This window comes from Dermacentor andersoni, chromosome 5 (genome assembly GCF_023375885.2).
Source record: "Dermacentor andersoni chromosome 5, qqDerAnde1_hic_scaffold, whole genome shotgun sequence".
Taxonomy (NCBI): Eukaryota; Metazoa; Arthropoda; class Arachnida; order Ixodida; family Ixodidae; genus Dermacentor; species Dermacentor andersoni.
The window spans coordinates 199,756,981-199,771,211 of record NC_092818.1 but is presented as its reverse complement, the minus strand read 5'-3'; the positions used below and the strand labels follow the sequence as shown (position 1 = coordinate 199,771,211).

Genomic DNA, 14,231 nt, shown 5'->3' with positions numbered 1-14,231 from the left:
CTACGCCGTGCAGGCACGTCATAAAATTACATGCATGTCACTGATGTCATAAATATGATGTCATGCCATGCAGTCATGTCATGCATGTCATGGTTGAATCCAGTTAAAGGTGATTTAGTTAAAGAAACGACAACTACAGCATCACGATAGCCCTAGATAGATAGATAGATAGATAGATAGATAGATAGATAGATAGATAGATAGATAGATAGATAGATAGATAGATAGATAGATAGATAGATAGATAGATAGATAGATAGATAGATAGATAGATAGATAGATAGATAGATAGATAGATACTTCGCATTAATATAGCATCACAGCAGAAGCGTATATTTCATTTCATTTTTTCGTACGCATATTTTGGACAATCCAAACAATTGCCCGAGGGTCAGGACAAAAGAAGTTGATTAACCTCCTGACAGGGTCCTGCCAACACCACCTACATAGCACAAGACCTGTTCACTCCGATCCATGACGTCATGTGGCCCGAAATTTCCGCTGCCAAGGCTAGCGTGACGAAAGCGGTGGCGTCAAAACCCCCGCGGCTCACTCGGGAGCATCCCCATTAGATTCTATGGTAGTCGAGCAAGGTAGCATGACATCATGGATCCGAGTGAACAGGCCTTGTGCTGTCTATAGGTGGTGCTGTCTGCTTGCGCTGTGCGCAACAACAGTGTTCATGTCACAAAATGAATTTTTTTTTCATATATGAGAAGAGTAGCTATGTCAGAATACTTGACCCGGCCTTTTATCCGCTCTGTAGCAGCAATATGTTCATGACGCCAGAAAATATACGGTCATGCATTTTTGATAGCCAAGTTAGCCAATGAAAGAAAGAAAGTTCGGCAGCGTATTACGCTCCTGTAGCACGTGAAGGCGAAAGCCTGTTGCACACTTGGTAATGCGTTAAGTTATACGATGGGAGGGGTCAGACTTCTTGTAAGCATAACGAGCCGCAGTGTGAAGTACGCGTGTGGCGCTTTAGGTCATCCTCCTCAACGACACCTGCGAGCGCTTGATACACTACCCAAAGGTGCAGCATGCTTGTCGCCAGTAAGTGTCACACATGTGTAACACAAGCCGAACACAATTACGTTTCATCCTCTCAGCAGGGGAAAGCAGCACTCGCGGTCGAACGATTTGTTCCCGCCTCTTCGCATGTCGCACCTCGTTTCTCGCTTGGTGAGCATCCTCCGCCGTAGCGTACTTCCGAGGCCTACCGCGTAATCCGCCAGGCCCCGGGCGAGCGTCCTCCATCGCAGTCTCTCACTTCGCAGTCGACTGTCAGCGCAACCGCCGCCACCACCGCGTGACGTCAGCGACGCAACACGTTCTGTCCTGCCCCTCGCTCGGAGAAGGCCACGTGGGTATTTTGGTACTACTCGACTAGACGCCTAGTTTTTTTTCAAGGCCATCGCGCAGCGAGCCACATAATGTTTTCGTCTTAATAATTATTTTGTTTCATAGTTTACTATAGGTACACGTTCATGTGCACGTGCATGTGTTCAGATAGAAAGAACGTGCTCCATGCGTCCAGCTCATGTTTGAGGCTTCATTTTTGTACAAACAGTAAAATTCACTTGTCAAACATTCTAACACTGCAGCAAAAGTGGTGCCAACTGGATAGTTGTATATATTCATAGGCTATTATAACTTTTTTTGTTCCAGAGGGCTTAATCAGAATACGTTTGGGACCTGTGTGTGTAAGCGCAGAAATATTGACACTTGTACTTGTTTATCTTTATCGGGCGACCAGGTTTCACCGCCTAACAAATGTTATCGCACAGCGCAGGGCACGCCTGCATGTATCGGAAGTTTCTGGAATGTTATCGATGGTTCCATCCGCTGTCTGTCACCGAACCTTGTGTAATCTGATTGCATGTGTGCGCGACGCGAATAATGTAGAACTTTGTGGAAGGCACGCGGGTCCCAGCGATTGTTCTGGAATATTCGACGACTGATGTATAAAAGCCGACGCGCTTGACCAGCTGATCAGATTTCGACGGCCGCCGATCGTGTTCGCCGCTATTGCTGTCCCTTGAGTGTAACTTGGTTTTGTGGGCACAAGTTCGCCTAATAAAACGCTAGTTTCGCCATTCACCGTTTTGCTTTCTTCACCGTCACTACCACGTGACAATATATTGATCTCCTGTACCCGCTGTTGCGTTGCTAAGCACGAGGTCGCGCGATCGAATGCCGGCCACGGCGGCTGCATTTCGATGGGGGCGAAATGCGAAAACACCCGTGTACTTAGATTTAGGTGCACGTTAAAGAACCCCACCTGGTCGAAATTTCCGCAGTCCGCCACTACAGCGTGCCTCATAATCAGATTGTGGTTTTGGCGCGCAAAACGCCATAATTTAATATTTCATCTCCTGCGCGCGCGATGAGTAGCTTTACCGCATAAGTTGGAACAAAATGGCGGAAGCATGCGCAACTCGGTTCTCTGAACGAAATCCATTGCGGCGGGAGGGGTTGACGGCGACACGAAGTTGACGCTGCCGTCGCCATAAGCTGATACTCCGCCCGTAACGCCATTCCATTTGTTTTCCGCTTTAAGGTGGCGTTCAAGGCGTGTCGGTGTTCGTATTAAAAGAGAGTTCAGGTATGGTGGTGCAATAATCTTCACCGGCCAGACCAGCAGAACAACTACGACGGCTGTCGCCAAGGGGCACCGGTGTTCCGCGGTGCGGTGGCATCGCGTGCTGCGTGTGCGCCGGGATACGTTGCCCGAAAACGCGCACGCTGGCGTCAGCTGTAGGAGTGAACTCGTGGAGTTGGCGGGTGCGAGGAAGCTGCAGCAGCGCTAGCCGACTGGAAGCAGCATGGACTCCTTCGCGATACCGTTCCCCACAGGAAGGACGGTGCGTACAAGTTATCGCTTCCTTCATTTCGACACCCATATACAAGCTACACAGTTCGAGTGAGTGGTCGGGCCAGCGTTCTATCGGCCGTTTGTCTGCTGCTACTCGCCAGAGTGCTAAATATTCTGCATGTGTAGGACGGCGTTAATTATCCGAAATGCGAAAAGAAACAATTTTTGTGTGGCATACAAAAACCAGGCTGTTGAAATCTTAGATATAATTTGTCCAAAGTTTGAGATCGGCCGCCGAGTTTGGACACTTTAAATTTGTAGTAGATGTTTAGGGTGAAAGAAAATAAGTAGGCTGACGTCTTCCGAAGTTATGCTCCGGCCATGATTTGCATGGAAGCACCTCAACTAACATCAGGGGTTTGAGGCCTTGAGGCGTTCCGTTTCGTGTCGGTTTTGTAAACAAAGACTGCTTGTGTTAAAAGCTCCGCAGTCAGAATATAACGTTTGTGCTGCCATCTCTCGCTCATTATCTGGAGCTTGCACGAAGCCACTCGACGCACCGTCTGCAGATGGCGCCGTGGCGCGTTAGATCAAAATTGGAGGGCGCAAGCCACCGCCCTTTTATTATTACTATTATTATTATTATTATTTATTTATTTATTTATTTATTTATTTATTTTTTATCCCATGTCAAAGTGGATGCGTATAGCATCCATCCAGTCATACACGGTGTGGCGCTACGTTTGAACAATGGATTCAGTGGTCGTCTAAAGGTCTGTTTCTTGTACATTTATTTATGTATTTATTTATTTATTTAGCATACCCTCAGTGCCATTACGGCAGTATAGAGGGGAGTGGTTACAAGCAAAATGGGTAAATTAAACAAACAGGAGGTAATAAAGCAGCAAAGTGTATATATATATATATATATATATATATATATATATATATATATATATATATATATATATATATATATACACACGCGCACACACACACACACACACACACACACACACACACACACACACACACACACACACACACAGGAAAACAAATACCAAATCGCCCCTAGATAACTAAGTTAGCTATGGCGTTCGTGAGTACAGGTTGAACAATATGAAGAAAAAGGTTCCTGGTTATACAGTGCTAGCTATGGCGTTCTTGAATAATTGGTGATCTGCGATGGTGGAAGTCCAGGCGGGGAGGCGATTCCACTGATTGGAAGTGCGTGGTACAAATGACTGCAAGAAAGCGTTGGATCTGCATAATAGAATGCCGACCTTGTGAATGTGATCTAGTCTGGGCGATACATACAGAGGCGGGGAAATAAGTTTGTTGCGTAACAGCGGGTGATGAAATAACTTATGAAAAAGGCACAGACGGAACATTTTGCGACGAGAGCCACATGCATGCGAGAGCCACCTACAGGGAGAACACGCTCTATAAAACGCGCCGTGTAATCAGCACAAGGGAAGTGCAAACATAGAGCTCATGTACTATCTCAAATGAAGTTTCCTTAGTCAAGTAATTTATTTATTTATCTGGTACATACTGCCGGCCTTTGTCTCAGGCCGGCAGTACAAAACAATCGGCGAGTAAGTGAAAGTATACAAAAATTCCGTATGAGCAGCACGTGACAGCACTCGGCACTGCGCAAAACAAAGTGAACATTTATTTACGCAGCTAAATTATCGAAAGCAAGAATGGGAAAGAAACGCACACAAATTAAAAGGCAGGACAAATACGCGTGACAGATATAAGGAAAGCACTGAAACCTATTATTGCAAACAATCAAGTGCGCACACGAAGGACGAAATAGTTCCGGCCAGCTAAGCGGGCAGGTCGTTGCAGTTACGGATTGAACGCGGGAAGAACGAGTTTCTAAAAGCATTCGTTTTGATCAGATATTCACTGACTTTCATCGAGGGGAAGGACCGCCGTCGCTGTACTAGTTGGAAGTATAAATTCTTATGTATTTCCTAATTTATCATGATACAGTAAATACAAAGGTTTTAATCTATCACGATGCCGCCTTGTCTGCAAGCTCTCCAATCGACTCTCTGTAAAAGGGCTTTAGGGGAGACGTCGCAAAAAGCGGTGACAACTGCGTCGGCTCACCTTCTTTAACACTGGAAGGAAATTGAATTCTTAGATGGGCACATCAGGACTCTCCCACGCTCTTAAAGCACATGTGGCCGTGCTATTCTTCGTTACTGCCTCGTGCACAATTTCATCGCGATTGTTCCTTGGTTTTCTCTTTTGTAGAACGTTATAAGTTCCCTGCCCTCACGAAGTGAAGCCAGTTGGATGTCTGCGCTTTGTGTGTGCGTCTATGTTTCTGTTCATTTCCTGTCTTCATCGCGCAGTTTAAAATTTTGCTGAAGCTGTAGGGGACGTTTTCCTGCTATAAAAGTTATAAATAAATCTGACAAATTTCCTCTGTACTTTCTCGAGTTTCTGGATGTTAGTTTTTGCATGGGGTCCCAAACTGTTGCGGCATATTCGAGGATCGCTCTTATACAAGTTTCATAGGCCAAGAGGTTAATTTTTGTCGTTGATTTACCTAGAGATCTGCGTAAATATCTTGAGGGTTTCATAGCTCTCTTAACTGTGCAGGTCGTGTGATCATTCCAACGAAGACCATGAGTATAATTAGGTACTTGTAACCTGATACTTCAGATAGGCTGGTACCATTGAGGAAGTAAGTAAACGTAAGAGATTGGACCTTACGTGCCACTGTTTTCTTAATGTTAGTATTCATTTGCCACGTCGAACACCATGTCTGTATGCAATTTAACGCATTGTTTAACAATTCCAGGTCTGCCGGAATGCAGATTTCTTTATAAGTAATACAGTCTTCAGCGAAAAGCCGTGCTTCAACAGGAAGATCCTTAACCAAGTCGGGATTCCCCTGAGGGAATCCCGACTGCGCAGAAGCAGGTCTAGAAGTGCTATGGCCGTTGGCCATACCAACTTGTAAACCTTCTTACAACTTATTACAAGCTGCTACTGCTGTCTTCGATATATAACACCGTGCAGTGCGACTGGACCAGGACACACAAGACTTCGACACACACAATTTGACCTCTGGCCAGCCGCGCTACACTGAGTTATGATTCGCACACAACCACCCCGCCAACGTGCTTTAGCGAACTTCGATATAGAATATTTTTTTTCCCTATTTTTTTTTTCAGAGTTAACAGCTGATCTTCAACTTATTGCATTTTTCATTGGTGACGCCGATGGCATCATATATTTTCAGCAAAAGGTACACGCGAGAGTTTTCCCCGTCATATCTGCCACGGAACGTAAGAAGTGCTTAGGTGAACCCATAGGTGTTTGTGGGGAAATAATCCTATAAACCAAATAGTTTTGTATTAACAACGCTGTCTGTGTTGGTTTTGGCAGGTGGCTGAATTGCCTGGTGGAAGTAATGGAGATGACGACCCGTACGGAGATCACGAAGCTGTAAGTCAATATCCACATGCATTTTTTCATCAAATTTGGTAGTTTTACCCTAATTTCTTTTATTTATTATTATTTCTTGTGAAATGTAACATTCCCATTGTTTTATGGATATGCAAACTTATCGTAGAAGACAGAAACATCTATGCATCTAATGCACTTAAAACCAGTCACAATCATTTTTTCACACATCTGTTTAATTAAGCATACTATAATATACATTGCGCACTCTGTCCGTCTTTCCATAAGGAATTGCCAAACTACTATTGACCCTCTAGATATTTGGTCCCATTACCATTCATGTTTATTTCCTTGGGCTGGCTTGCTGTTATTTCTACAGCGAAGCTGTTAGCCTCTAGTTGGTCGGCATTTTTCGTTACCCTATCCGTCAGCAAAAATGTCGGCCCATCCAGGCGGCAGCGCAGAGCAGTTGCTCGTACCCCCGTAATGCAGGGGCGTCAAGCACTCAGCGATGTGAAGCGAACTGTGCATAATTTCTTTGGAATCATGCATACAACATACACAACAGCATGTGTTTCAATATAGAACAGGCACAAAACAATTATTTGAGCCACATAATTTACGATAAGGCGCGGCTGATAACAATGCCAAGCACTTAAGCTCGCCGCATATGTTTCCTGGTAAAGATTAGTCTTGCGCAAACAGCCGCGCCGACGGCAGCTTGCGACGTAGGGAGTGACACCCCTAGCCTTTCGTATATAACGGAACCAGCCTAGCAACTGATTTTAATGTTGTTGTAGCACCGTTATGGGTGGTGGCGTGCTGTTAAAATTACAATTACTCCTATTAGTCTAGAGCAATATAGCATTACACACATCTCTCAGTAGTTGCAGTGGTGGTTTTCAATAGCTTCGATGTGCATCCACTTTCGCAGGGTGGGGATGGCAAGTCAATTTTTCTTTTTAACGGTGCTGCAGCTTTTGTGAGATATATTTTCCATCGATCGCACTGTTTTCACAGACACGATATGCGTTTTGCGCAAGGTGTCCCAACTATCATGCACTAAAATTAAAATATATGCAAATGCCACGTAGCTGGCCTGAAATAAAGGTAAGGTTGTTTGCTGTCGCTTGGAGATACTGAAACTATTTCCTGTACTTTTCCTAATTACATAATTAGGCTTAATTAAAAATAAATAACTTGTCAAATATTATATTTACATAAAAAGTGTCAATGAGAAACTCGTAGAGCAACATGAACTCCCGATGCAGCTTGCTGTTGCTCAATACGTGCTACATAAACGTGTTTTTCCGAGCGTCAAAGAAGTCTGCGAATACTAGCAAAATTGCCGCGCGACTGGCCGCTTGAGGCACATTGCGTGTATTCGCGGGCATCTTTCAGGCTCCGAAAAACACTTTTATGTAGCATGTATTGAGCAACAGGAAGCTGTATCGGGCCAGCAAGCCGTGCCTGGCAGAGGTGTGTGCAATGGCGCGTGTCCCAAATCTTGTCAACCGCATCTTCCGCAGACGTCGAGGGAACCGCTACAGCTGACAGTACGGTCGACCATGGACAAGGTGACCCACGTGGAGGCCTTCGCCAGCGACAGCATCCTAGATCTGAAGCTGCTTCTCCAGGATATACTGCTGGTACCAGTCGACCAGCAGCTGCTAGTCTATCGGTACCAAGCGCTGGCTGACAGCGACACGCTCGAAGAGTGCGGTCTCAGAGACGGCTGCCAACTTAACCTCATCCTACGCATGCGCGGAGGCGATCCCACACCCGTAGTTCTGGATGTAAGTTCTACTGCGGGTTTCTCAACAGTGCGTTCAGTATCATGCGTAGTCGCACATCTTATCCCCTCTCGTGAAGAACGTTCGGCGATGAAAGTCAGGAAGCGGCCGGAGACGCCACAAATCCGGCATTCTTGATGATCTGACAATATGTGTATAACGTGGGCCAATACTGCGGGGAATCAGCCAGATTTCAGTTGAAAGCCGGCAATTCTTTTTATTCCGTGCGCTGAAGTAAATTGTTTAACAAAGCACCAAGGGGGACTTTTCAACACGGCAACAGTACAAGCAGTGGGCCAGCCAACCAGCCGGTCTGAGAACTGACTAACCTCCCTGTCTTTCTGTCTGCTTCCTTCCTTCGATTTTCCGTCTCGAACTGCGCAAGCTTCAACGAGACGCTGCTTACGCCAACGCTGGTTGACTGGAAGCAGTGTGCAGTCACCGTTCAACGAAGCCGTTGTCCAGTTTCGTTTGTGCCCGTTTGCCTTTGAATGTACCACAGCAGGCAGTCTTACAAACTTTGTAAGATAGTTCCTGGTTCTCTTTGCAGTACTGGATGCATGAAATTTAACACTAGCAGAAACAGCGTCCTGAGTGCAGTAACCATGTCCTTGAGTCCATTCACCAGTTTAACGTTAGTGACTCACTCGGTACATGACGGGCCATTTTTAATCGCGCACAGTATGCTTCCTCCCTCTTCTGCGTGCTGTCCTGCATGCCACGAAGTATCATACGAATCTTTGCACCAGCCGAGCACTGCTTACAGCACTCCGTCATTTAACGGTGTGCTGCAGTGCGCTTTAGTGCGTGTAGGTCCAGCCGAATCTATATAAAGTCTTCTCATGTGCACTATACTACCTTCCCCTATCAGTTCGTTTAAAAAAAGCGAAAATTTCCTCCTCTGGATTGGCGCCCTTAATACGATTTTCCCAATAATTTGCAGGCATTTCTCTTTTGGTGCTTCTTTCTTTAAATGGCTCTTGAGTTTTAGGCCCGGGCAGAGGTGTTACGACCATATTTGCAAGTACTGCATCAGCTGTAATTTTAAGGTAAGTGTAAGACTAAAATATATATTCGAATCCTCAGTAAAGCTCACACGAAGTGAGCCGTGGACCATTAACAGCTCGATAGTTTATTTATTTATTTATTTATTTATTATTACCCTCAGGGCCGAAAGCATTAAAGATGGGAGGGAGTTACAGCCACTGAGAAAAAATTTAAGCAGTTACAACGTTTAAGTGCAAAGGATTCTGATTATATAGTTTTATCTAGGGTTAACAGCGTCATGATAAATTGGTAGCAAACTAGGATAGTAAAGCGGTAAATACAAAAGTACTTAGGTTACAACCATACACTAAACAACAACAAAAAAGATGCTTCAATCACACAATGTTAGCTAGAACTGCTCAAAATCTTTGGTTATTGTAAATGGATACGACTTCACCAGGAAAATGGTTCCATTCCGTGGATAACCGCAGAAAAAGATGACTGCAAAAAAGTTTTTGTGCGACGCAACGCCAGCCGTATCCACGATCGCTGCAGGCATAACTACATGATAGTACTGGTAAGTAGGAGGTAGGCGGTCATCGTAGGGGACAGAAAAGCTTTCCACAAATGCGTCATAAGGGCGGCAGCGCACTGTTCCTTAGGTATAAGAATGCCCAATTGGTCTTCCAGGGTTAGGTGCTCATCATGCAAGGGGTTGATTACACCCTAAAACATTTTAACTTTAGTCTTTAACATTGAAGGAAGTACGTTGGATGGAAAGTTAGATTTAGCATTATTTAGGGCTGTTACGTATGTGTCGAATGCGGACTTATAAGCAGACCAGCGTGTGGCAGTTAGCGAGTGTTTTGCGGAGCGATATAAACGTTTTTTGCGGTTACATAGGCGCTTAAGATGGCTATTGTACCAAGGCGCATCAGAATTGGAGGTAATGATGCGGGATGGAATGTACTTCCCAGTTAGTTTCTGAACTTTAGCGGCGAACATGTCCCAATTGTGCTGAAGCGAACGATTTTAAAAATTCGGTAGGAAAGTGTCGAGAAATGCAGGTAATTTGTTATTTATGGCAGTAAAGTTAGTTCTTTTTTGTAGATATGTATAGTTTTTATTATTTTATTTGGTTTGTGGGTTAAAGCGTTAATTGAAATTGCAAGTAGGCAGTGATCGCGTAAACCAGGTAGGTGTGTAATCTCCGAGATTGTATCAGGGTGGGATGTCAAAATCAGGTCAAGGGTGCTTGCAGCATTAGAAGCTACACGTGTAGGTTGTGTTACTAGTTGTGACAATGAAAAAACTGCGCACAATTCTAAAAACTCGTTAGCTTGTGCCGAAAAGGGAGAGAGTGAAGAAGGTTGATCTTTCCAGGTTATGTTTGGAAGATTAAAATCGCCCAGAACTAGGATGGGAGATGAAAGAAATCGCGTGCGCACGAGATTTATACTGTCGTGTAGGTCATGGAAAAACGTAGCTTGTGCAGAGGATGAGCCATAGTAGACGCCTATGATGAATTTTTTGTGACCAAGAGTTACGGAAACCCAGACAGCGTCTAGATTGTCGCTTGTACAGAACAGAATGTCATTTGAAATTGGCCAAAGGACGCCACCTCCTCTGCACGCAGTACGATCGCAGCGATAAGCACGAAAGTACGCAGCACCGTGAAATACTTCTGTGTTGATGACATGTACGGGTAACCATGTTTCAGTAAGCGCCATGATTTTTGCAGAACATGTGTCAGTTACAGAAGATAAAGAATCGTATTTGTTGGAGGTGCTTCTGACGTTAGAATATAAAACTGAACCTTGAGCAAATGAAGAAAATAAACCACTGCCCCTCGCGCTTTCCTAGATCGGAGGACGTGGCGGAACAGGATATGCCCGCGCAATATTATCCCTAGGTAGCTTGAGTTCTTCAATTTGATCTGAATTGGCGTTGCACATGTACGATTTTCCGTTCAGGATTAACTTATCATACCGCAATTTAAAACGTTCAGAAGAGGCTTGGCTCTTACCGAACGCAATCAGTTTTCTTCGCGCGGTTCGTGGAGCAACAGAAAAACCTTCACTTAGATTGATGTTCTTACGCTTGAATTGGCTGCGCAGAGACAGTAGTTGTTCTTTGGTTTTGAAGTCTGCGAATTTCACAATGACAGGACGGGATTTATTATGCGCATACGAACCTTGGCAGTGGGCACGTTGAATTGCGTCTGCAGGAAGTGGGTTGGTAATGCTACTAATTAATGTGGTTATATTCGAATATGTTGCCATGTCTCATTATTATCAGAGAGACCATGGAAAATTACATTATCGCGACGCGACCGATCTTCCAATTAATTAAAACGAGACTCAAAAAGATTTTCCCGAGTGCTAACTTCGTCAATTGTTTTTGCTATGTTGGAAACTTTCAGGCTGGCATTGTCAATGTTTTGAGACTTTTACTATAGTGCGTCTAGCCTTTTCATAATGCAAGAAACGTTTGATTCAAGTGATTTTTGTAGACTTCTTATAACCTCAACACCAGCAGTAATCTCGGCCTGGAACTTTGACGGTTGTAAGGAACGCGTATGCATATCCTTTATGAGCTTGAAGACTATGCTCATCTGCTCAGAGGGGTCATCTGGCAAGGACTCCATGTCAGGCGGAGATTCAGAGTGGGTGTTAGGACCAGGGTTCAATTCAACGTTCCCCGAGCACAAGAAAAGAAATGCCATTGAAAAATACTCACAAGTGATTTTACAGAAAACTCTTGGGCATGGGAGCAGAAGCAAACATGGGTCATCGCTGTTCTTAGCGTACAAAGTAAAGGAAGCATAAACCTGCGAAGTGAAAATATAGTTGTTGAGAGCCATACAAACGGAACTACTCCCGTGCCCACTGAAGGCGGACGGGACACGCCGGCTTTTTATAGAGCTGACAGCAGGCGATGTCCCCGATGTGCGTAAGAGGGAGCCAGGGGTGATTTGCGCAGATACAGTTATGTCGATAAAGGGCGCATCATACAAAGTGCAAACGGGCAAGACCGGCTGGAAATACTAAACATCGGAGGCAATGATTCCGTGCGTTAAGGTTGATAATCAGGCAAGCCAGGAGACAAGTAGCGCCTGCGAAGTGAAAACATACTGGTTGAGAGCCATGCCAACGGTACTGCTCCCGCTCCCACTTATGTTATGGACATAACCGCGCGATGACTGTGCAACCGAACGGACGAGAGTACGTCAGGGAATCGTGTTCCACGACCCGCTCTTTTTGTACTGTTATGCGAGTTTCTACAGTTACAGTATCTCATTCAACCAGCCTTCAGCAATAATCGCACTATATTTATTCCTTTATCTCACAACAGGCGCAGGCAGAAAGCCTTCTGTCAATCGCGTCTGGCTGCTTCACGGTGAGCTATCGCCCACGACGATGAGTTAGGTGGTCGATTAGACTTACTGCGAACCGCTTTAGTATTTTAACTTCTTTTTGGTTTATTCAGATTGTCAAAAAAATCTAAACAGAAGATGAATATTTGCACCTTGAAATGTGAACATTGCGCAATCTTTTCAGCGACTTAAAATTAGGAGCAAGAAACAAAAGGAATCATCTTTTGTATATTTTCGTGCGCAATCACACGCGTCCGTGCGTGTGAGCTGCGCTTCCAAGTCACGGTTCTGACTCGGCTCCCTTACGCGCAGGAGGCGGAGCCCATGAAGCTGTCCGTCTGGATTCGACGAGGCAAATGCGTGGTGGTGGACAGCCGCCTCGGGGCGACCATCGGCAGCGTCAAGCAGGGCATCGAGAAACTTACCGGACTGCGGGCGGCCCACCAGACGCTCACGTTTCGCGGCGAAGACATGAGCGACGAGCACACGCTGGCGCACTACGAACTGCGGGATCGATGCGCCGTGTTCCTTGCCGCGAACAGCGGCGAAAACAGTGCCGCACCGGCGACAGCGGGGAGGGACCAGCCTCGGTCGGCTGAGACCGTGGCAGGGATTTCTGTGCGATTGTGGAACCTATTCTTTTGAGGATAGGCTTGTTTTCCGCTCTACGAAGGGTGCCTGCATGGGCGAGAAGGAGCGCAATGAGGCACCGCAGCCCAAGGCGTTTCATAGTGTCGCTATAGGACCATGCGTCCTGCATACGAAGCTACAAGATGACGATAATGATTTATTGGCACTCCCTTTGAAGGGGGATGGTGGCAAATATTCACGTAGCCTGCTTGAGCTAATCAGGTATGTTATACATGCTTTCCAGTCTGGAATTTTGCCTACATCTCCTTAACCTTTGTACTATTCTTTAAAATTTATGTATCTACCTTGTGCTGCTGCCTATGCCTGTAACGAATCCGGTCCAATCAATCTCTTCGCTGTTTTTTTTTTTCACCAATGCTCTGAACTTCTCTTGCTTACCTAGACTGCTGAACGATTACTGCGTCTATCCACTTTAAATCCCGACGCTTCTGGAAAGTGTACGCTGCCTGTGGGTCTCACTAGGTGAATGCCTCGCATTGCATTAGGATGTACTGAGTTGTCCCCGAATTTTTGCTGCAGCAAACGCATGCATCATCTTGTTGCGAAAATTTGTTCCAACATGTCATTGTCCTTAGGCAACCGCCTCAAACCTCAAATAAAAAGGCACTGCCCTTTGTGCTGTCGTAAGCACTTTCGCGAACAGCGCCACCTGTGGCGAAGATTTCGTCCCTAGCATATGAAGCAAACGCACCGGGAGGGAAATGCAATGTGCATGGCACGCCCAGCGTGCTTTGCTGAAGTGATAAAGCTTCTACAATTCATACGTGACTTTGTAAACATTAAACACTAAAAAGGCTCCCGCCCACGCAACTTGCTCATTTCCCATGCAAGGTGTGCGAATTAGGCGCTAAAAGTAACATCAGTAATTTCGAAGTGCAACGAAGCGTTGCTCCCCCCGCCATCAAGTGCCTTCGGCGAGTGAGACATTTGTATGCGGCCAGTGAGACATTGCTATATTATGTTAATTTTAGCGATAGGCATTTTTGAATATGTTGCAATATGTTCGAATTCTGCGGAACCAAAATCTACGAAGCTTATTAGCCTCTCCAATGTCTTTTCTATACCTATACGTTCGCACTAGTGATATCCAGACCTCGTAATTAAGGCAAGTAACAACGCCCGGCCAAGTGCACCAAATATTACTTCCAATTACCGCTGAAGAAAAGAACATTACTAC

The 14,231-nt window shown here is 45.3% G+C and overlaps 1 protein-coding gene across 1 annotated transcript; it reads left to right on the top strand.

The window, feature by feature from the left end:
* The first annotated feature begins 2,529 nt into the window (after window positions 1-2,529).
* On the top strand, window positions 2,530-13,670 carry LOC126532349 (uncharacterized). Its single transcript, XM_050180056.3, has 4 exons — window positions 2,530-2,867; window positions 6,230-6,289; window positions 7,777-8,043; window positions 12,716-13,670. Exons 1-4 carry the CDS (start codon window positions 2,829-2,831, stop codon window positions 13,046-13,048), a joined length of 699 nt encoding a protein of 232 aa, XP_050036013.1. The 5' UTR covers window positions 2,530-2,828; the 3' UTR covers window positions 13,049-13,670.
* Window positions 13,671-14,231: the final 561 nt, after the last annotated feature.